This window comes from Protomyctophum parallelum (assembly GCF_964188405.1).
Source record: "Protomyctophum parallelum genome assembly, chromosome: 17".
NCBI lineage: Eukaryota > Metazoa > Chordata > Actinopteri > Myctophiformes > Myctophidae > Protomyctophum > Protomyctophum parallelum.
The window spans coordinates 18,817,211-18,839,344 of NC_139719.1; the positions used below are offsets into that span (position 1 = coordinate 18,817,211).

General features: G+C 42.2%; 1 protein-coding gene across 2 annotated transcripts; it reads right to left on the reverse strand.

Annotated features, from left to right (window-relative positions):
* Positions 1 to 947: 947 nt before the first annotated feature.
* Positions 948 to 21,458, reverse strand: lipf (lipase, gastric). Of its 2 annotated transcripts, none has more exons than XM_083787975.1 (11): positions 21,335 to 21,458; positions 17,860 to 18,052; positions 13,027 to 13,141; positions 10,275 to 10,473; positions 8,800 to 8,909; positions 7,999 to 8,135; positions 6,517 to 6,663; positions 5,717 to 5,788; positions 4,643 to 4,711; positions 3,549 to 3,659; positions 948 to 3,339 (listed from the first exon to the last, which is right to left on the reverse strand). In XM_083787975.1, exons 2-11 carry the CDS (start codon positions 18,046 to 18,048, stop codon positions 3,217 to 3,219), a joined length of 1,272 nt encoding a protein of 423 aa, XP_083644101.1. In that variant the 5' UTR covers positions 18,049 to 18,052; positions 21,335 to 21,458; the 3' UTR covers positions 948 to 3,216. The 2 variants fall into 2 exon arrangements, with proteins under 2 accessions (XP_083644101.1, XP_083644102.1); XM_083787976.1 differs by having other exon boundaries at positions 17,860 to 18,049; positions 21,335 to 21,447.
* Between the last annotated feature and the right edge of the window lie 676 nt (positions 21,459 to 22,134).

The window sequence follows — 22,134 nt, forward strand, 5'->3', positions numbered from 1 at the left end:
CTTTTTTCAAACTGCTGAGTCATGATAATTATTCTCATATCAATGAAGTTGATTTTCAGTGATACAGATAATACAAAGGGAAAGACAGTGCATGTAATGTCTAATCTAACATAATTTGCTGTCAGGCAGAAACCTTATACAGTAGGTCCTTAATTTTAATTGTATTTATTTTTTAAATACATTGTCACCTTATTTTAATCTACAAGCTCACAACACATTGTTTGCAATGTGACACATTGTGAGCTTGAAGATTATATTCTCGACATTTCTTAATTGTTTTTGACATGTTCTTAAATGGGGTTTTTTTCCCACCTATACATGTCCAAAATAAGGAGGCCTGGTTGAAGCTGAGGTGGTCAATAAGAACACAGGTTATTGTTTCTTCCATTTCCTGAAAGGTAACGGCTTTGGACAAGGTTTCTATCATGTACAGTAGTGGTTCCCAAAGTGGGGTCCGGGGACCCCCAGGGGTCCTTGAGGGAGTTCCAGGTGGTCCCCAGCCACCCTGTTTCTATGGAAACCTCACAGCGACAAACAGTATAGAGCGTCGCAGTCCCTCCCCCTTTCAGAACGGCGAGTGGCCCAGGAAATGAAAAGCAATGCATTTTGACCATAGCCGTTTCTTTAAGTATTTATTTAAAGACGGTTACGCCGCGGACAAAGCCAACTCGGATCGTGACAAATCATGACAATGAACACAATATTTTGGGCCGATCAAATAATTTATAAGAAGAAAAACAAAACAAATAGTCTTGTCTCCTGCCTTTATTTTCTTCTTTCTAATGATTTGATCGGCCCAAAATATTGTGTTCATTGTCATGATTTGTCACGATCCGAGTTGGCTTTGTCCGCGGTAGTATTTAAATAAATACTTAAAGAAACGGCTATGGTCAAAATGCATTGCTTTTCATTTCCTGGGCCACTCGCCGTTCTGAAAGGGGGAGGGACTGCGACGCTCTATAGTACAAACATATTCAGTAAGTATAAACATGTTCAGATCAAGTAACAACAACGTGATCAAATGGTGTGTGATTTTTAAAAGGCACAGCGATGCAAAATATTATATAAAAATCACAACATTGACAATCAACGTAAACAAAATGTGATATTTAGTGATTTATAAAAGTACGACACGTGGAATTATTCATTGTGTAGAATAAAAACATTCAGTTTACAGAAATAATTAGCTTATTTATATATTTATATTTATATATATAAATTTATATATAGAACATCTCTGCAATATAAGAGGTTAAGTGATGTTGTCAGAGTTACAGAAAGTAAACTGACTGAAGTCATTCGGTTCAGTTAAATCTGTTTGTTTTTGAAACACAGAAGTTTAAATGTTCACATCATATAGCAGGTTACATTTCCACAGGCAGCACACAGTCATGTTTTGGTTAGGGGTGTATGTGCAAATTGGTGAGTCACCAAAACACTTTTTTGATGGATGGTAAATGGTGCATTTATATAGCGCCTTTATCGAAGGCGCTTTACATAGATTGTGCATTACATTCACCCACTCACACACCGATTGCAGCGGAAGCCATGCAAGGTACTAACCAGCACATCGGGAGCAATTTGGGGTTCAGTGTCTTGCCCAAAGGACACTTCGACATGTAGACAGGAGGAGCCGGGATTCGAACCGCCGACCCATGGATCATCGGACGACCTGCTCTACCTCCTGAGCCACAGCCGCCCCCCATGGATGAGGTATTGGTCAACAAACTGCTTTTAATCGGCACTATGGTTATTGAAAAATGTTGAAAGTTGTAGCAATGCTACAATGGTAAAAGCGGTAACAAGATGAATCGCCCCGTTTCTGTTTTCCTCCAAGAATTTTCCCCAGTGAGGGGTGGGAGAGGCTGGACAGCAGACGGCTGGACTTTGAATTTCTCTAACTATAAACTTTCATGACAGCAGACAGCCTAAGTACAAATATAATATATGAAAAGCTACTACATTGAAGTCTGTTCACAGAAGTTGTTGTAGGCTATGTGGGGATTATCTGACGAGGTACCATTTGAGTGTGCACAACCTTACATATACAAAATAATACTAAATTGTTTATAGGGTCAATATAAGTAAAATAATATAGCCTTTCTACAGGAGTATCTTTTTATATTTTTCCAAAAAGAATACAAACAGCCAATAGCATATTACAAAGTTATCCCCCTCACTGGTGACAATTCCGGGAGGAAAAACGGGCAAGCACAGGGGCGAGTCATCCGGTATTCGTAAAAGCAATGCGGTATCAGCCTAGCCCAGTGTTTTCCCAAACCTTTTCAAGTTGAGACCCAAAAGAGTTAGCCTTGGTTCCAGTCTGAATTCGCTGCGTTCCGTCAATCGGTTATGTCACTAAGCGAGTGCCAAACGGAACACTGCAGCGATTCAGGCTGGAACCCAGGCTACAAAGAGTCTCCCTGCCCTGGTACATGACATTAATGTCATTACTGGCATTCATTTCTCAACCTGTGAGCAAATCACTTTTTATATGTGATATATAATATATATACATATATATTTTTTTCCTTAAACTTAAGCAGATACAGGCTATGGGAAAATACATTCAAAGAGCCTATCAATGATCTGCAGCTACTCAGTCAGGCGTACAATATGTCTAAACTGAATGATTGGATGAATGACAGTCCTTGAGCTTTGTGGGATTACAGTCACATACTGAGGAGGTGTTTGTTCAGCCTCTTCTTGAAGGCGTGAACACTGCTAATATAATAACATAATAAATATATATAATATCATATATTACTATTATGTATTGTTATTTCATTCCTTCAGTTTATATGCTTTAGTTGCTTTTTGTTAGTTTAGTTATTCAATAAACATTATTTGTTACCTTGGTCTCTCTTCAGCTTTATTTGCCATAGCAAGAGCCAGCTGTGACATTCACGCACGCACGCACGTGCATGCGCACATGCATGTGCACGTGCACGCGCACACTCTCAAGCTAAAATATTTACCAAACCAAATAAAATCTTAGTGGTTATACAGACAAAACAAACTTAAGTAATCACACACGCACGCACTCACGTACAGTCACACACTCTCTCTCTCTCTCTCTCTCTCTCTAGCTAAAATATTTTAAACCAAATAAAATCTTAGTGGTTATACAGACAAAACACAAACATATAAGTAAACACATACACACACACACACACACACACACACACACACACACACGTGACAGGCACAAAATGTCTATGCGTGTGCGCTCATCAGCCTGAGTATATCGGAGAACATCTGCTTTGGAGCGTCCATACCCCAGATGAAGTCCAGATGTTCCCAATGCTCGATGTGTTTGTGGAACACCAGGTTAGACACCTACACACAAACGCGCACACACACACACACACACACACACACACACACACACACACACACACACACACACACACACGCACGCACACACGTATTAGACAGTCAGCTAGGGAGAGACACATTTGTTCTAATGTGAGATACTGACTTAACTCTATCATACAGTATCATACAGTAAGTACACCAGCAGAAACAGGTGATGTTTGGTGTCTGACCTGAGTGAGAAGCACGGCCACGTCTTTCGGGTCCGCCAGCGTATCGTGTCCCCCGGAAAACAGCACGGTCGGAACCTTCATGTCCTTAACGTTGTACTGGGGAGGAGTGGACTGGGTGACACAGAGAGAGAGAGAGAGAGAGAGAGAGAGAGACAGAGAGAGAGAGAGAGACAGAGAGGGGGGGGGGGACAAAGGGAAAGAAGGAATGAGGGGGAAGGAAGAAATGGGAAAGGAAGAAACAGACAAGAACAATTTCACTCAGAATGGTTATTACTGGTTACATTATATTATAAACCTGTATTAACAAAAAAACTAAACTAGCAGATCTACAAGCTCAAAGTGTGTCACTTTGCGCTGCATTTCGAGCTTGTAGATCTGCTACTTTTGCTACTTTTGTCAGTATAGAGAGGCAGTAATGTGTTCAAGTAGGGCGCTAATTAACGAAAAACGACAATAAGTTAAAATATGGAGACAGGATAAGTTTCTGCCCGACGGCAACTATCTGTATGTATATTATCTACTTACGTTCTATGTAACCTGTTTTCTATCTCTGTCCCTTCTGCTCTCCTTCTACCTCTGTCCTCTCTCTTCTCTCGGCGGTATATATCAATATCGCGATATATATCTGCCGCAATATCGTCTCGTCCTCCCAATATCGTGATTTTGATTAGTTATAGTATAGTAGGCCACCCATTGTTGTGGACAGACAACTTGTGGACATGTTGAAAAAGGTGCAGTCAGTGTTTTACTGTTTGGAGGAGGCGTGATTCCTGTACTTATTGGCCAGTTTGTGACACGAAGAAAATAAGCCTTTTATGGTCATTTTTTGTCATTTTCAGTTACTGATATCGTGATATATATCGTTGATGAAATCTCTTGCAATATATTGAATATCGCAATATATCGAATATCGTGATATTATCATCGTCGAGGGACTACTGATCGCCACAGATACGGTATCGCGAGGTACCCATATCGTCCCACCCTATAGTACAAAACGATGGAGAGCACGTAGAAAGGAAGAATGTTCACCCACTTCTTTAGACGTGTAACCCTCCTTTAAACGTGTAAACCTGTTACGTGACAACATTTACCTGGTTATAATGAGCCATGTTGCCTTTCGTTCCGTAGTCGTAGCCCATCAGTTTACCACCATGTACTGCCTGGAAACACACACACACACACACACACACACACACACACACACACACACACACACACACACACACACACACGTTCAACTCACTGAACTTCATTGAAAACAGTCCAGACAGAAAGCAATATAGTAGAAAACAGCAGAGCATTTCGTTGCATATTAACCTATAGTCTTAGCCATATAGGCAGTCGGCAAAAAAAAGCCGGCTGACGAGTCTCTGGTACACGCTGACGCAAACAGTTACCAGATGAGAAAGCGTATATCAACCCATTCTGACCTGAGATCAGATTAAAAAAATGTCTTCTTCTGTACATCCTGACAGTTTTCTGAAAAAGCTATGTTTCTATGTCAGTCGTTCTTCGACTTTTCAAAAATAGCAGACCCACAAGCTCGTAGCGCGCCACTATGAGCTTGTAGGTCTGCTATTTTTCAACACCAAAAGGGGTCCCCGCCCCAAAATGGATTAATACCAAGCAAAACAACGGGTGACGGCAAGCTTTGCCAACAGCAGCAGTGTCTGAAGCAATGGAAGGTAGCAGAGCTATTGGGTAATACCAGAGAGCCATATATATTTTTATTTATTTATTGATCGTTGATTGTGAATTGATTGAATTGACAGAAAGCCTTGTTGACGGAATGAGGCGTGATTGGAGTGTGGAAGTGTGACGTAATGATCAGCTGAGATGTGAATGAGGAATAGGAAGCTATAGGCTGATTACAGCTGAGGCTCTCATGTCCCTGTATGAACTATAACGCCGTGCTCCATGTGTGTGGGCTGGTTCAAATAAAAGGCAAATTCAACCAACAAGGAAGGAACATGATAGTGTGTGTCACAGTTTGTGTGTGTGTGTGTGTGTGTGTGTGTGTGTGTGTGTGTGTGTGTGTGTGTGTGTGTGTGTGTGTGTGTGTGTGTGTGTGTGTGTGTGTGTGTGTGTGTGTGTGTGTGTGTGTGTGTGTGTGTGTGTGTGTGCGTGCGTGAGTGCGTGCGTGCGTGTGTGCGTGCGTGCATCACCTGAGCCCAGTGGATCATGTTCTGTACTGAGGTGCCAGCAGGACAGTGTGTGGTGTACACTGGAGTACGAGTCTGGAGAGAGGCAGTAGAAGCAGTATTAATAGTAATACTACATATTAATGCGGCATGATTATTGAATGCGATCCACTTGAATATACTGGGATTCAGTGATTTGAACAGTTGGCCCCTGGTTATTATTATTATTAAAGGTGCAACAGCTGACAAAGCGTTGTAGGCCAATTTTGGCCTGCAACGCAACCAAAATGGCACCCCCATATCTTCAAAGTCTGATCCAACACCACAAACTTGACGTACTGTATTACCATGTCTTGTCCTTGGCCTACTGTAACCTTGGCCTACTTTAACTCTGCTATATGCCTAAATTGTACTCAAGTACTGTACTTAAGTACACATTTTTACTAAATATTTCCATTTTTCTATCATTTTACTTCTACTCCACTCCATCTCAGAGGCTAATATTGTACAATTTACAATTATTTGAAAACGTTGGTCATTAGTTACAGTACTTTGTAGATTTTGAGTATTATTACAAAACACTTCAGCCCTATTTAAACTTCGGCTGTCTGAAAATAGAACATCCACAAGCTCACAACGTGCAAACAGCGCTGTGAGCTGGTAGATGTTCTTGTGTGTTGTGAGCTGGTAGATGTTCTTGTGTGCTGTGAGCTGGTAGATGTTCTTGTGTGCTGTGAGCTGGTAGATGTTCTTGTGTGTTGTGAGCTGGTAGATGTTCTTGTGTGTTGTGAGCTGGTAGATGTTCTTGTGTGTTGTGAGCTCACCATGTTGAGGTTGGCCTCGTCGAAGCCACAGAGCAGGAAGAAGATGTTTCCACACAGCTCACTGAGCAGCTCCTTGCTGCAGAAGTGTTCCGCGAACCACTTGATCATGTCACTCTGAGGCAGGAAGGCCCGCCTACCAAACAGGTCCTGTGTGGAAGAAAAGCAACCAGTCTGTCAGCAAACCAGAAGACCAATTAGTAGTAACGCAGTGTTGTTTTTGGCAGCAAATCTCTATTTTTAGTTTAGTCATAGTCTTTGGACTGAAACTTAATTTAGTTTTAGTCACATTTTAGTCACCTGGAATGTCTTAGTGTTAGTCTAGTTTTAGTCGACTAAATGTCATAAGATTTTAGTCGACTAAATCTACAGTTGATTGAGTCGACTAAAATGTATTTTGGTTGGGTCTTGATGCCGTCATAATGAGTGTTTTTACATTTGCTGAAAATAGCTGATCTACAAGCTCACAACGCGTCGCAACGTGACGCGTTGTGAGCTTGTAGATCTGCTATTTTCAGCATGCAACCAAGTGTAAAATGACTTATACTGGATCTCTTGTCGACTAGTCCCTTCCTAACATTTTAGTCTAGTTTTTATTTGTCGACGAAATTGTCAGTATATTTAGTCTTAGTTTTAGTCATCGTAGCTTAGTTTTCATTTAGTTTCCATTTGTTTTTGTCAGTGAAAATAGGTAGTTGACGAACATTTTTCATCTTAGTTTTAGTCTACGAAAACAACACTGGTAGTAAGTTATCAATAATAAAGCAATAAATATCCTGGTCTCTATAGTCTAAACTACCGCCCCCTGGCCTGATGGAGGGGAAAGGAACAGGTCGGAATAACGTGTTCATTCCACACGCTATACGTCCGGCCCAGGGAATCTCTCCCCTGTCAAGGTGAAAAGATGCAGCTTGGACTCCTCATGCATAGAAGGAAGCATGAGGTCAATCCGCTGCCCCCCGGCCCCCAGATTGGCAGAGGAAGTGTAGCGCCCAGGATTACATTAGATAATATTGACACTGGGTGAAAAAATGGGTTGCAAAATCGTGGGATAAAAATAAATAAATATATATATATAATAATAAAGCATGCCTGTTGGGCACCGGTCTACTTGGGAACGATGCAAGTCGGGAACGATTATACAATACCACCCAGGGCCATTATACCAGTCAGAGTTCCCATTGTACCTGTCCTATAGCATCAGTCTACAACATTGTAATATCAATACATAATATAATAAGTATATTGGAACTATAGGATGCCAGGTCAACAAGTGAACCCGACATCTGTCTACAGTAAATGCGAATATGCCAATAACTGGGCACGCCCATATACAGTACTGTATGGGAATATCGGTGGGATCGGGTGACTTGACGCCAGGCACTGCATGCACTCCCTTACTTGGGTCCTTTGCGAGTTTGAAGTCGATGCGTTTGAGACGCGACTACAGGCACGCAGACAGACGGACAGAGGCGTGGTTCTTACCCATATAAGGACGTCGGGCAGGACAGACAGTTTGGTCATTGGACTGGAGGTGAAGGCCACTGTCGCCACGGGAGCCAGACCGAAGAACAACTTGATCTTACTGGCCAACTCTGGCATGCTGGAGAACGCCAAGAAGGCTGGACGCACGCACGCATGCACGCACGCACACACACACACACGCACACACAAACACACACACACACACACACACACACACACACACACACACAGTTTGGTGAGTCATTCACAGCAGCACTTGATGATATGCATAATTGTGTTCAGTACGAGGCTTTCGGTTCCTGCCCCGTCTTCCCCCAAAGATAAACACAGCACTCCAAGACGCACATAAACGCAAAAATGTAGTAGTCACAGTCTAACTGGCTAAATGTAGTAGTCACAGTCTAACTGGCTAAATGTAGTAGTCACAGTCTAACTGGCTAAATGTAGTAGTCACAGTCTAACTGGCTAAATGTAGTAGTCACAGTCTAACTGGCTAACAATAACCAAGTTAAAATGTAGTAGTCACAGTCTAACTGGCTAACAATAACCAAGTTTTACTGAACTGCAAGTATTTCCAGTTTTCAGTGCTTTTGCCGGGGTGCCTGATGGAGGGGAAGGAACTGGTTGGAATAACGTGTTCCTTCCACGTGCTACGTCTTAAACTCTCCCCTGTCAGGTGAAAAGAAGTGACCTGCTCACTCCTCATGCATTAAAGGAAGCATGAGCTCAGTTTGGGGCTCTCCCCAGGTTGGCATTGTGTGTGTGTGTGTGTGTGTGTGTGTGTGTGTGTGTGTGTGGTACCTATGGTGGTTCCCTGTGAGTGTCCTATATAGAAGATCTGCTCCTGGCCTGTTGTCTTCAGGATGTGGTCCACTACTGCTGGAAGGTCCTTTTGAGCCATCTCATCATAACTGCACGCACGCACGCACGCACGCACGCACGCACGCACGCACGCACGCACGCACGCACGCACGCACGCACGCACGCACGCGCACGCACACACACACACACACACACACACACACACACACACACACACAGAGGGAAATTAAACGATACTCTGCATAGTCCTAGAACGATGGATGCTGCTGTCATAATCAATCTTTCATGGTTTGACCGAGTGCTTATAGCTTTAGCTTCAATTTCAGCTCATTTAAGCCTTCTTTTCCGTGAGTCACAAAATCTGAGCGGTGCAGGCTGCTCAACAACACCACTGGCTTGCTGCCAGTGGTGTTGCAGCTGTTGAGGCCATACTGCAGACAGACATACTTAGGTTAGGCACCGCTCAAAAACTGTACTATTCGGGCATGCCCTGCATCCCACCCGCACAACTTGTGAATGTTGTGCAGGTGTAGCTATTGAGATAATTGATTGAGATATTTGCCATAGATATTGAGGTATGACATTGTGTCTATATCGTGCAGCCCCAGGATTTGCAAGTAGAAAGTACAGTATGTTAAAATGAGCGGTAATTGGCAACATATGGGGCCGTCTGGGTGACCCCGTTGTAAAAAACAACAGATATAAGCACTCCTTTGTCCCTGCCTCGATTCGTGCAGTCAACGCTGCCAGTAACATGTAATGTGGTGATGATATGTTGAAACAAGCACTTTATGCCGGCACTTTATATCCTAGCACTACTCCCACTACTCTTGCTGTAAACCTAATTTCCCTTCTGGGACATTAATAAAGACCTTGAACCTTGAACCTTTGAACCTTAATTGAAATTGTACCCATCATTTTATAATACCCATTTTACCTTTCGGGCAAGTAGAACATGATGACCTGTACTCGCCCTACAGGCAAGTGCCTCTGAAACACTATAGTGTCAACCCCTAGTGTGTGTGGGTGCGTGCGTGCTGTGTAGTAGGTAGTAGGCATGTAACGATTCACTCAATTCATGATACGATTCGTATCACGATATGAGGTTCACGATACGATTTTTCACGATATGTTAAAACAAAATATTTTCCAGGTTTTTTTTATATAATTTATCTTCCCCCAAGCTTTTTTCACATTTCCTATTTAACTACATTGCAAAAGACGTAGTATTACTTTTGACAGTGCAGAAACATAATTGCCTTCTAATGAGCATCAACGACCATCACCTGGGCACAGTCACAGACACACACAGCTCCCCTCTACAGTGCTCTACTACCGAAAGTGACTCAGTCGATTCAGACTCAGACAATCGATTCATATCACCGGGATTAACATTGATATATATCGATATGCGATATATCGTTACATTGCCTAGTAGGTATTGCACGCATTACCTGAACTTCCAGAAGTCGTCTTGTAGAGGTGAGAGGGTGGTGTGTTTCCTGGACCACGTGTTCCCTCTGCTGTTGCCCAGCCACACGTCATAGCCGGCGTCCGCGAGCACATACGCCAGGCTGCTGTTAGGAGGGTTGGTCACCCAGTTACTGCCTGCTGCCAGGAGGCCATGCTGCAGCAACACAGCGGGCTTAGGACCTGGGAGGAGGAGGAGGCTGCTGTTAGGAGGGTTGGTCACCCAGTTACTGCCTGCTGCCAGGAGGCCATGCTGCAGCAACACAGCGGGCTTAGGACCTGGTTGATTCTCAACCTTTCACATTTGAAGGACCCCCCCCCCCCCCCAGTTCGATATGCATTCACCCATTTAGGCCTGACGTCGAAATTAAAAAAAAAAATGTCTTTTTAAAATGTCTTTTTTTCTGTAAACACCTCATGTTTCTGTATCAGTGGTTCTCAATATTTCATGTCAAGGACCCCAAAAATGTAATATGCCTCCACCCCCCCTATCTGAAAATATGTTGTTCCAGGGACCTCCCCCATAAGCAAAGATTTGAGTTAAAATGTTCACTCTGTAATAATATATATTCAAAGATTTTCACAATATTTTAAAAATATATAATTTTAATAATATAATTTTTCAATAGCTATAGTATAACATAATGCTTTAAAACACCAAAAGGGGTTCCCGCCCAAAATGGGCTAAGGCCACAGACCCCTATTTGATACGAGTATTGTCTCAGGGACCACAATCTACACCATAAAATCATCAGTGAAATCAAGTAAAAAATCTGTACAAAAAATCTGTAAAATTCAATTCAATTCAAAGGGGCTTAATTGGCATGAGAAAACATATTATGTTTACATTGCAAAAAGCAAACCTGAAATAAACCAAATAAATCAAGACACATTGCACAAGAAAAACTATCTTGTAAAATAAACGGGAGAAGTGTGCATTTGTTGTTAGAAGAGGTTATATAATATACTAATGAGTTTGCTATAAAATGCTATTTTTGGCAAAGGGATTTGGTGTAGATGAGAAAAGAACAGTGCAGAGTACAGAGCCAACTCAGGTCCAGTTTGTGGACCTGACTCCACAGTGCTGATCGAGTGCTTAATAATCTTTGCTTTTCTTTGCTTTAAGCATGAGGTCAGTCCGTTGCTCTCCCCATGTTGGCAGAGGGAGTATAGAGCCCAGGATTACATTAGATAATTGACACTGGGTGGACAAAAGGGGTTACAAAATTGTGGGATAAAGCTTTTGAAAAATAATAATCTCTGCTTTGACCGAGTGGAGGTGGTGATATTTCCAGTGTTGCCAGGAGATGGCGCTGATGTTTGGCCAGACTCCACTATGGTTTTACGAGCTCACATTGTTGGATCGTTTCTACATTGCTTTGCACTGTACTGGACCCAGTTAATAATTCACTAGAACGTTTTGAAAGACAGAAAGAGAGAGAGAGATAGAGAGAGAGAGAGAGAGAGAGAGAGAGAGATCAAGATGAGTCTGTCGCCTTTTATCCCATCCTCTGTTTCTCTTTATCTCTCCCTCTGCCTGCACTTGACACCAGTGAGGTCACAGTTGCCACAAAGCCCTACAGTATATGGTTCTCTACTACACCCCCAGGGCGTCCCCAAATTATGTTGGGGGGGGGGGGGTGATTAGCGGATGATTAGCTTAAATGTGCGACATTGTTTTCACACTCAACAGTAAGCAAACCAACATACAGTACATAATTATGCATAGTAGGCTATAGTGTGAGTGAAGTTGCAATTATGTATGCAATAATGACTTTTAAGACCCTTTTAATACCAAATGGTCATATACAAAACTAGCCTATCTACAAGCACACAACGCCTCACAGTGCGAAGGGTTGTGAGCTTGTAGTGCGGCTATAGTTTCACAATTACTGTATGTATTTGTGGAGTCAAAGTAAATGTAATGCCTACAATGAATGTAATGCCTACAATTTGATAATTTCACTCTCAGGCTGATACAGAAAAATGAATGCACTGCTTTATTAGCAGCAGGCTTGATTGTTGTAAGCCTCTCCTGTCTGGTCTCCCCCCAAAATAAAACAATCTGCGCAGCTTGTTCCGAACGCAGCTGCACGACGTGTGTGTTGACAAAGACCAGACAGAGAGCACACATTACACCTATATGTTAAAGTCCCTGCACTGTTAGTTTTAGAATCGATTTTAATCTCCTATTGGTTTTTAAATCACTACATGGAAATGCTTCCGGCCTACTTGTCCACAGTGATTTCCAGGTATGTTCCCACGCCCGGCAGGAACCTTTCAGCTCCTCTGGCACCGGCCTCCTAAATGCCCTTGAGGGAGTTCCAGGTGGTCCCCAGCCAAATTATAGTTTGGAACCAAATGGACCCTTATGGGTCTGTAACTCTGAGAGTGTACAAATGTTCCATTTGTACACTCTCAGAGTTAAATTAACATGATTTTTACAATATAAACCGGGGGTCTCAGAGATAGAAATGCCATTAAATGGGGGTCCGTAGACTAATGCGTGTCAACCGGGGCGGCCCTTGAAATTAAACGGGTTGAGAATCTCTGCTAGAGCCGTCAAAATCTTCTCTTATAGGCGGACCGCCTGGCATATCTCTTCAAATGGGCGTCCGCGGGGCTAATTCGTGTCAATGTGTGGGTCCGTTGACATGACAAGGTTTGGGAACCACTGTACATCCATACAGTACCGTGCGTGGTCCCACATAAGTGTACATACATAACACACAGTACCTTGTGTGGTGTCTCTGATTCCATGTGGGAGTCTGTTGACCGACAGAATGTATCCGTCTGACGTCACCACCTCATGCTCCTCCGCTGGGTAACCCCACCGCCTGATGATCTCTGACTGGAGCACGCACGCACGCATGCACGAACGCACGCACGCACGCACGCACACGCACACGCACACGCACACACACACACACACACAAACACACACATGCAGCAGGTTAAAGTCTGCCGATCTGATGATAATCTGTCACACAGCAAAGTGACTCACACTAAAGCAAAGTCAAATGACTTCATTTCATGGCCAATATATGGTTTTAGTGTAATTTTTTGTTTTATTAATGTGGGTGTGGTAACACAGTTCTTGGGTATGACCTGACAAAAGTGACGAGGCTCGAAACGTAAATAAATGTAGGCTATACTGCGTCATCATTGCAGAACATGAGTGTGCCGGTTCTATTCTGTTCTGTTCTTTTTTTTGTGGCTTTTGTCTTTATTTTTTTATGGAGGGACAGACAGTAGGCTGACAGGAAATGGGGGAGAGAGATGGGGGGGAAGACATGCAGTAAAGGCCGTCGGGATTGGGAGTCGAACCCGCGGCACACTGACAGACTGGATTACCAGCCAAGGTGCCTGGACCGCTGAGCCATGGCCCAGGCCCAGGTTCTATTCTTTCCTGATGATCATACAGTACGCAGCAAAACCATCAGTGTACTGTTAATGTATCCATTTGTAACTCAGAGAGTGTACAAAATGTAACCAAATGGACCCCACTCGTTTTAAAATGTATGATAAAGCATGGGTTATGCTTCCGGGGCTTGTTGTGACTGGCTTATACCGAGTGAGGAACCACCCCTCGCTCCCCTTCAGCCAATAGCACACTGGGTCCCAATTTCACTCACACGTCATGGCTGCCTTCTTCCGTATCGTTTTTTACAGTCTATGGCAGTGGTTTTAAAAGTTTTCCAGGTCAAAAAAGGACCTTATGTATTATAAATATAAGTTTAACTATACTTTATCCATATTAAAAAAAGCAGATATACAACAAGCTCAGAGTGCAGCACAAGCTTGTAGAGCTGCTAGTTTAGCTTTTTTAAATATTTTTATTAAATCTTCTCTCATGGGGTCCCCTGACACAAAAGCAAAGTTTTAACCACTGGCGTTAGTGTATGGGATGAATAAATAAGTCTTTATCATCCAGAAAAGGGGTCAGGGTAATAAAGGTATTTCTGACCTATTTCCCAACGTCGTATCACATGTTCCTGTCCGCAATATGGACCGGGCGATAAAGATTATATTCCATTCTGAAACAACTGTTTTTTTTATTTGATAACCTGCGTAGACGTTATAACACTGAAGCGCAACCTCGTCAGAACAACTCCCACTCGGATGTACATGTGACAGAACATGACCTTTACGTCAGTGACTCAGTTTATATGGGGGCCAAAGGGTAGCGTACACGCACGCACACGCACGCACACACGCACGCACGCACACACACACACACACACACACACACATACACACACACACACACACACACACACACACACACACACACACACACACACACACCCATTTGGTTACATTTGTGCAGAGTTAGATTAACACTTTACTGTGTAGTTGTTTCCAGTGATGGGCTTTGTTTTTTTTTAAACTAGTGAGCCTATGTCCCGTGCACGTGCTTGCGAGCGATCACCGATTGAAATAACCTCTGAATGTAGGCATATTGATTAACCCACAATATACTGGATATCACATTTTATTCTACTGTATTTACTTGCATAATGAGCAAACTTTAGTGTTGTCATAATTATGTACCTTGCAAACGTCACCTCTGTAATTTAATTAGTTCATGAATCCATCAGCCACTGTTATTAAGTATTTCGTAACAGTATTAAAGAGTTATATTAGCTCCAGCTGACTTCACCATCCAATCAGCTTGGAAAAGGGAATGGGAGTCCAATGAGGTCCCAAACAAACACCATGGTGTCTGTGCTGTCAAAACCCCTAATTGGAATCACTGTCAATCACTGTCAATCACTGATCAGTCAGCACCTGGTGGCAATCACTGATTGGGGAGGAGAGGCACAGAAAGCAAGGAAGCTCTTAGAAGGAAGTGAAGTGGTCACGTGACTGGGCTGCGCCATGACACTTTCATGGGCACTTTCACGGGAGCCAAACTACACCCGGAAGTTCGGCAGAATGCACTGGAGCCAATGAGAGCTCAGTGACCAGCTCATGAACAAACATTATTTATGAATGACTGAGACCTTTTGTAAAGTGATCGCTTCTGGAAAATAAAATAATAAATATAACACGTTATTTTAGGCTGTCTTATTTTTTTATGTGCATACTACTTAATGTGATTTATTTTTTCAAAGAGCAGAGAGCAGCCCAGGCAGAAAACTTACTATGTGCTCTTCTATAAATACCTCAATAAAAATAAATAGTTATTAAGTCGAAAAACAACCACTCGGAAAAAACGTGTGATATCACTTATGTCTTCTTTCATATTCCTGAACCAATTATATGACAAAGCTCGCAATCGTTCATGTATAATGTTTGTTATGAGCTGGTCCAGCCGGCTCCATTCACTGCCATGTATTCATTGCACTACCGGTGTGAGTTTGGCTCCCATGAAAGTGTCCATGAAAGTGTCATGGCGCAGCCCAGTCACGTGACCACTTCACTTCCTTCTAAGAGCTTCCTTGACAGAAAGCAGGAAGTGTTTGTTCAGTATGAAAGCAGCAGCAGCAGTGAACACTGCATGGAGAGAGGCAGAACAACAAAGAAAGACTAACCAAACATTGGAGCTGGGAAGACTGAAACCTGTCAAGCCATCAAGGGGAATGCCACTGGTGCGTTAAGTGTTTCTGCATTGCAGTTTATTTTATTGCTTAAATTTGATGCAAGTTATTTATGTTTTTGTGCTGCTAGGCCACATTTAACTGCTATAAGTAGCTATAATAGTTTGAATTTAAGTTGCATATAGGCATTGATGATCTTTAATTGAATATTGAATATAATATGAGTTAAAACAACCTGTTTATTTGGATTACTGAAGTGACTAGTGATTCAGTTACATTAGTAACCATGGTTAGTCACGTGAAATTAGTGAATTTCAGTTATTGTTTTTTGTTTGATTGACCTTACATAGTTAATGACAGCTTGTATTTTGTTTTTGTCTTTTTCTCTGTTTAAGGTCCCTGGCACCACCCTCCCTCCCCAAGGAGACAGACCCCAACCAACAGGTCCCTGGCACCACCCTCCCTCCCCAAGGAGACAGACCCCAACCAACAGGTCCCTGGCACCACCCTCCCTCCCCAAGGAGACAGACCCCAACCAACAGGTCCCTGGCACCACCCTCCCTCCCCAAGGAGACAGCCCCCGACCAACAGGTCCCTGGCACCACCCTCCCTCCCCAAGGAGACAGACCCCGACCAACAGGTCCCTGGCACCACCCTCCCAAGGAGACAGTGGTCCGTCTACTCTACGCTCAATAGGTTCAGGACTAGACATCATCGCCCCTGCTTGGCCAGCCTTCACGAACGGGGCAGTAGCCCAAGACCACTGTGTGGTGAGGAACAAACTATGCCCCAAAAGGGGTTCCCGTCCACAAGGGTTAGAACACCAAAAGGGGTTAATTCCCACCCAGAATGGGTTTTAAACAGTGTCTTAGGTCACATTCATACCAGAGAGCTTTGCTGCGATTAAAACAAATCCTGCTGCGCATTTTCAGAAAGTGCACTTTGTTTGGCAGGTGTGAAGGCTCATTCAAATCCTAATGCGTATCAAAGAACAGCATTATACTCTGAGCAAAAACGGGGGTTTCGCTTCGCTTCCAATCGCACTTGATTACGATTCGGTGCAGGTGTGAATGCAATCCACAGTAAATAAAGGAAATGAAGCAAACAATGTGGCGGGTGAGGAGCTGAACACAGTTGGAGAAGGAGAAGGCATATTTTAAGCAGCGCAAATATGTCCCGTTACCGTGGATAGACGTGGTCGAATGAGGAGACTGAAGCCCTGATCGAAATGAGGACGAGTACATTAATCAATTGCTTAAGAAAACACAAACACTGCAGTGCAGTGTAATAGTATTATAGCCTACAGAATATTCTGTCTGTCTGTGCGTGCCGTAAACATGGAGTGCTGTCACATGGGGACTAGTGGGGAGTAGGAACTTTCATCTCAATAAACGTGTAAACATTTTGGCTGCTGTCTGTTATATCAGTGCGCTCAGTGCTGTACCTGATCCATTCCCAAAAGAACAGTGTGTGGCTGCGTGCGTATAGTGAGAGAGCGAGAGAGGGTCCAGTCCCAGACGGCATGACACATGCACATTATGAGTATAATTTTATCACCATAGATTTCACTGTGTAGGCTAGTTTATGAATGGAACACATTGATAAAGGTCCCCCCTGCTGCGTTTCCAATTGCTGCGGATGACAGCTGTGTGAAGGCAAACCGCAGCAAATTAAATATGCAAGAATCCCAAATTATCCGCCCATACGCATTGAGTCTACCGAAGTATTAGGTGAGAATGTGACCCGAGATTGGAGGGGGACCAAGTGAAGTGAAGTAACAGTCAGTCACACGTTTGATTCTGTGGAGCTGGGTCACATGACGGCTCACCTTATGTGACCCAGCTCCGTTTAGGGAAGTGATGTCACATTTGAACTTCAGCCTGGAGATTAAACACAACCCTCAACCCACATCCTATTCAAACTTATACATGAGTGCTGGCCATGTCATAATAGGCCAACATAAATACATAAATAAACATTAATACAACGCAACGGGTGTGCGGCTGTGCGTATGTGTGTCACTCACTATGTTCATGTTGACCTCGGGGTCCATACCAGGCTTGTCCCCAGCAAAGCGTCTGTCCACATGGACGGCTGTCCCTCCGCCACGGAGACTGTGCTTTTGGACGGAAGACCTGGTGTTGTGAGGAGTCGGACCGCCGTGGACCAGCCCGCTGACGGCCAACACACACACGGCTACGCACAGCATCCTCATCCTGCTGCAACACACACCAACACATCAGTCAATCACTTAGTCAATCAATAGGTGTCAGTATCAGAGGCAGAGCCCGATATATTGTCATCATTTGACTTTTATTGTTTATTTGTTTTGACTAATATTGTTGTATTATCCAAGGCACATTCATACACTGATGGCAGCAGAAACCATGCAAGGCACCAACCAGCACATCAGGAGCAATTAGGGGTTCAGTGTCTTGCTCAAGGACACTTCGACACTAACTCTGGGGGAGCCTGGGTTCGAACTGGCAACCTTGACGTTCCCATCCAGCCACTCTACCCCTGAACCACCGCCGCCCACTGCTCACATAAAACACATTTTAAACATATTTGACTTTTATGACAACACTGTCTACAATTATGCAGCCGATATATATTAAAAAAAAAACACTTTCAACCTGGTGGCCCGAATTTGGGCTTGTCACGAGAGGCAAACAGTTGGCAGAAATAGAACATTCTGCGAAAATGGCCGGTCTAGAATCGGGTCATGTTGGGATGTGTTGTGAAATGTGCAACACTGTCTGGCCTTTGCACCACTCGGTTCACACGGGTGTGATAATAATAATAATAATATAATCCACATAAAGTAGACTGACACTGGTGTAATCTACAAGTATAGATCCATGAGGATCAAAAAGTTCAAGTCACATATCTGTATAATCCACAGAGGGTTATGTACAGTAAGAGCTTTACAAAAAAGTCTAGTCCCTTCAGGTGCATTTTGACTTCCCCTCACAGCACGTAATCTCTGACATATGTAGGTTGGCTTGGAGCACTGCTGTTTACACAAGATAAAGCACATCTTAAACTTTAGACTGTGGGGCCGGGCCACACACATTCCAATGTATAGGACTCCATTATGAAGCACCACTGTACTGCATGCTTCTATCATTACAGGAAAAAACAACTTTTTCTAAAAAATTAAAAAGATCTTCTAAATCAAACAGTTTTCTGAAAAACCTATGTTAGTATGTTTACTTTCTATGTCAACCTATTTCATGTCAAGGACCCCTAGAATTATGTGTATTTGGGCACAGACCCCCATAGTGAGATCTTGTGAGACCTGCTATTTTTCAATTTCTAAAGTATAGCATAATGCTTAAAACACCAAAAGGGGTTCCCGTCCAGAATGGATTAAAGAACAAAGATGCAACCAAGGAAAAAAAAAACAAGGTACTCCTCTGGTGAAAAAGGTGAAAAACCCCTTGTTGATGTGGCTATAGTTGATAATAACCTACGCGTATATAGCGGGCAGCACTGTGCCACCTGCAGTCTGGCCGTCATTCAATTTTGTTGTTTGGTTTAAAGTGTTCTCTATACTGTATTACTCATTAAGACATGGAAATCCCTTGACTCCTTCAAAACCGCTCTTAGAGGGCACCTACGGACGGCTGCAATTCGAAACTGGCCACCGTAAAATCTGAATCCCCCCACCACCCACGTTTTTTTACCCCACCTCACTGTGTATACTGTATGTTTCTTTTCCCTTTTTACCTCCTTTATGATGAATTCCTGATCTGTTCTTTCGCTAAATAGTGTATATTTGTAGTGTACTTCTCTAAATGTTTTGATGAATTGAACATGGTGGACCCTCTTGTAAACAAGTGTAATGCTTTATTGGGTCGTCCACTCAGTTAACAGTTTTTGTAATGAGTTGTGCTTGAAATGTACTGTAATTCAGCAAACTGTTAATAAATACTTCAATCAATCAATCAATCATACTACTTACAGCCTTACAAGTCTATACTTACTAACGTTAATTACCTTATTATTAGGCTGTACTTTGTACAATAATATATTTGGAGTGACATTTCACCGCACATGTACATAATGAGCAATGAGCATGGTGATGACTAAAGCCTTATGGACTGCACACCGAGATGATAAATATAGAAACAATGCATGTGAAAAGAGGTTCTGGAAGTGATGAAACAGCGTTTTCTTTTGGGGTTTTTTTTTTAGGCTAAAACAAAATAACCAAAGAGGAAACCTCGCAGCTAAGATACATCACAAACACTCTCACTTGTGACAAAGCTGCAGTGTGTTTCACAATGGAGGCAGAGGAGAGCGAACTTAACCACTTCAACCCCAGCATCCGTAGTGTGGGGTTACACTTTTGCAGAAAATAGCAGATCGACAAGCTCACTGACCCAGCCAGGTCCCCCATCCAGGGGTCTGTACTTGGACCCCTCCTCCCCACGCCCCCTACACCAAATCTCTTTTCCGATAATAGCAGATCTACAACCTTACCTCAAAATGCCTTAACTGTGAGTTTGGTGAATGCATTACATTCCCAGGATAAGGATGCTAATAGGCCGGGTTCATAATATAGCTTTTAATATGCTCTCGTACTGTCAATGTTGATATTTACAATTACTGATAACTATCAACACACAAACGCAAGACAAGATATCAATCTGGCTCTGATTGAGCAGACAACATATAGGCTTTAGATGTGTTTTATTAGTATTGTTGTTATTGTTGTTGTTATAAGTAGTGGTAGTATTTTCTAGTTTCACATTCATAATACAGTTGTAATAACTGATAACTGTCATTACATCCAAATTCTACTATCTATTGAGTAGATGCATTATATATTATTATATATTGATGTAAGTTGATTAGTGATTATGTTCTGGTTTTCATATTTTACATTGCGCAATGTAAATGTAAATGAAACCCCTCTCTCATATCAATAAACAGAGTAATATCATTCAATTTAAAACCGCTGAAATTGTTTGGAATGTGCTTTTTTCATTTGCTGAAGATTCATTTCAAACACGTGATCATGTACAATAAGTTTAATTCAAAAATATACCCACTGCCACTGTATTAAAGTAATTTCATATGTAAGTTTAAGGTAATTTAAAAACATATATTGATCTCTTGGAATGTACACTTCTTACAAGTATAGGCATTTAACAGAAGCTCTTAACCAGAAAGACCAGCTAAGCAATGAAATACATCAAATACAGAGAGCAGTGCCTCTAGTAATCTATAGGATCCCAGCCCGTAAATAAACTGGCATCAGTATACTCTAAAGTAAACATTATGCTATCAAATTAATAATCTGTACATTTAGGTAACAATGAACCTAGCATCTGTCTAGAGACTCTAAACCTGCTATCAAACATTTAACACTGTGTTCTTAGTTATTTTGCATGCAAGAAAATAAACGTTTTGTCTTTGTATAGGACCAATTTAGGCTATATGTTCAACATAGTTATAAACACAACAAACAACTTTAACCAGAAGAGACTCACCCTGCGCAGTGTAGACGAAGCAGAACAGAAGAACTATAGTCTGAGGAGGACTCAACGTTTCTTCTTCTTAAAAGACATTTAAGAGAGGAGGAGAGATCCTCTTCTACGTAACAGGCAAGAATAGTGACGTCAAAACCCCGAACTTTCGTTGCACACTGGTGACCTGTGGAATTCTGTGACGCCAGGGGTCGTTGTTTTGCGTTATCACGAAGGAGTCGTGCTTTTTGGCTCCAGTAATGATGATAGTAATAAAGAAGAAAAACGAAGTATACATAATTTTATCATTATTCTAGCTAAATTTCATATACATAAATCCAAATGTAGTCATTCCAAACCTTCATTCATTGTATTTGAGATTGATGAGGCCAGGCAGTACATTAAAACAATGTATAACTGTTTGTAATCCCCCCCTGGCTCTGATCGAGTTTGTATTAATGAATAACTTTGTTGTTTGTGTTTGTTTGTCTTGTTTTGTATTGTAATTGTATGTCATTATTGTTATAAAGATAAAATGCTAAAATGAAAAAATAAAAAATAAAATAAAAAGAACGAACATTAATGGAGGAAATTAAGACTTTATTGATTTTGGAACATTTGAAATGAAATCGTTTCCAGCCGCAAGTTCGCACCGGGAATTCTGCGGAAATAAACCTCAGAGTATATATTAATTATATATTATATATTAATATATATTCTTAATATTAATATATAAACAGCAGTTGCTTCCGTCGAAACCGTATCAAATAGGTCACCGATTTTAATGTAACGCAACACAGGAACCCCCGCCAGTGTTTTTGGTC

Coding starts and splice junctions, on each gene's coding strand:
- lipf (XM_083787975.1), bottom strand. CDS start 18,048: ATGAGGATGCTGTGCGTAGCCGTGTGTGTGTTGGCCGTCAGCGGGCTG. Junction 10,474..13,026: donor AATCAGAGACACCACACAAG/GTACTGTGTGTT, acceptor TCCTCCTCCCAG/GTCCTAAGCCCGCTGTGTTG. Junction 6,664..7,998: donor TGCCCGACGTCCTTATATGG/GTAAGAACCACG, acceptor TCTTCCACACAG/GACCTGTTTGGTAGGCGGGC.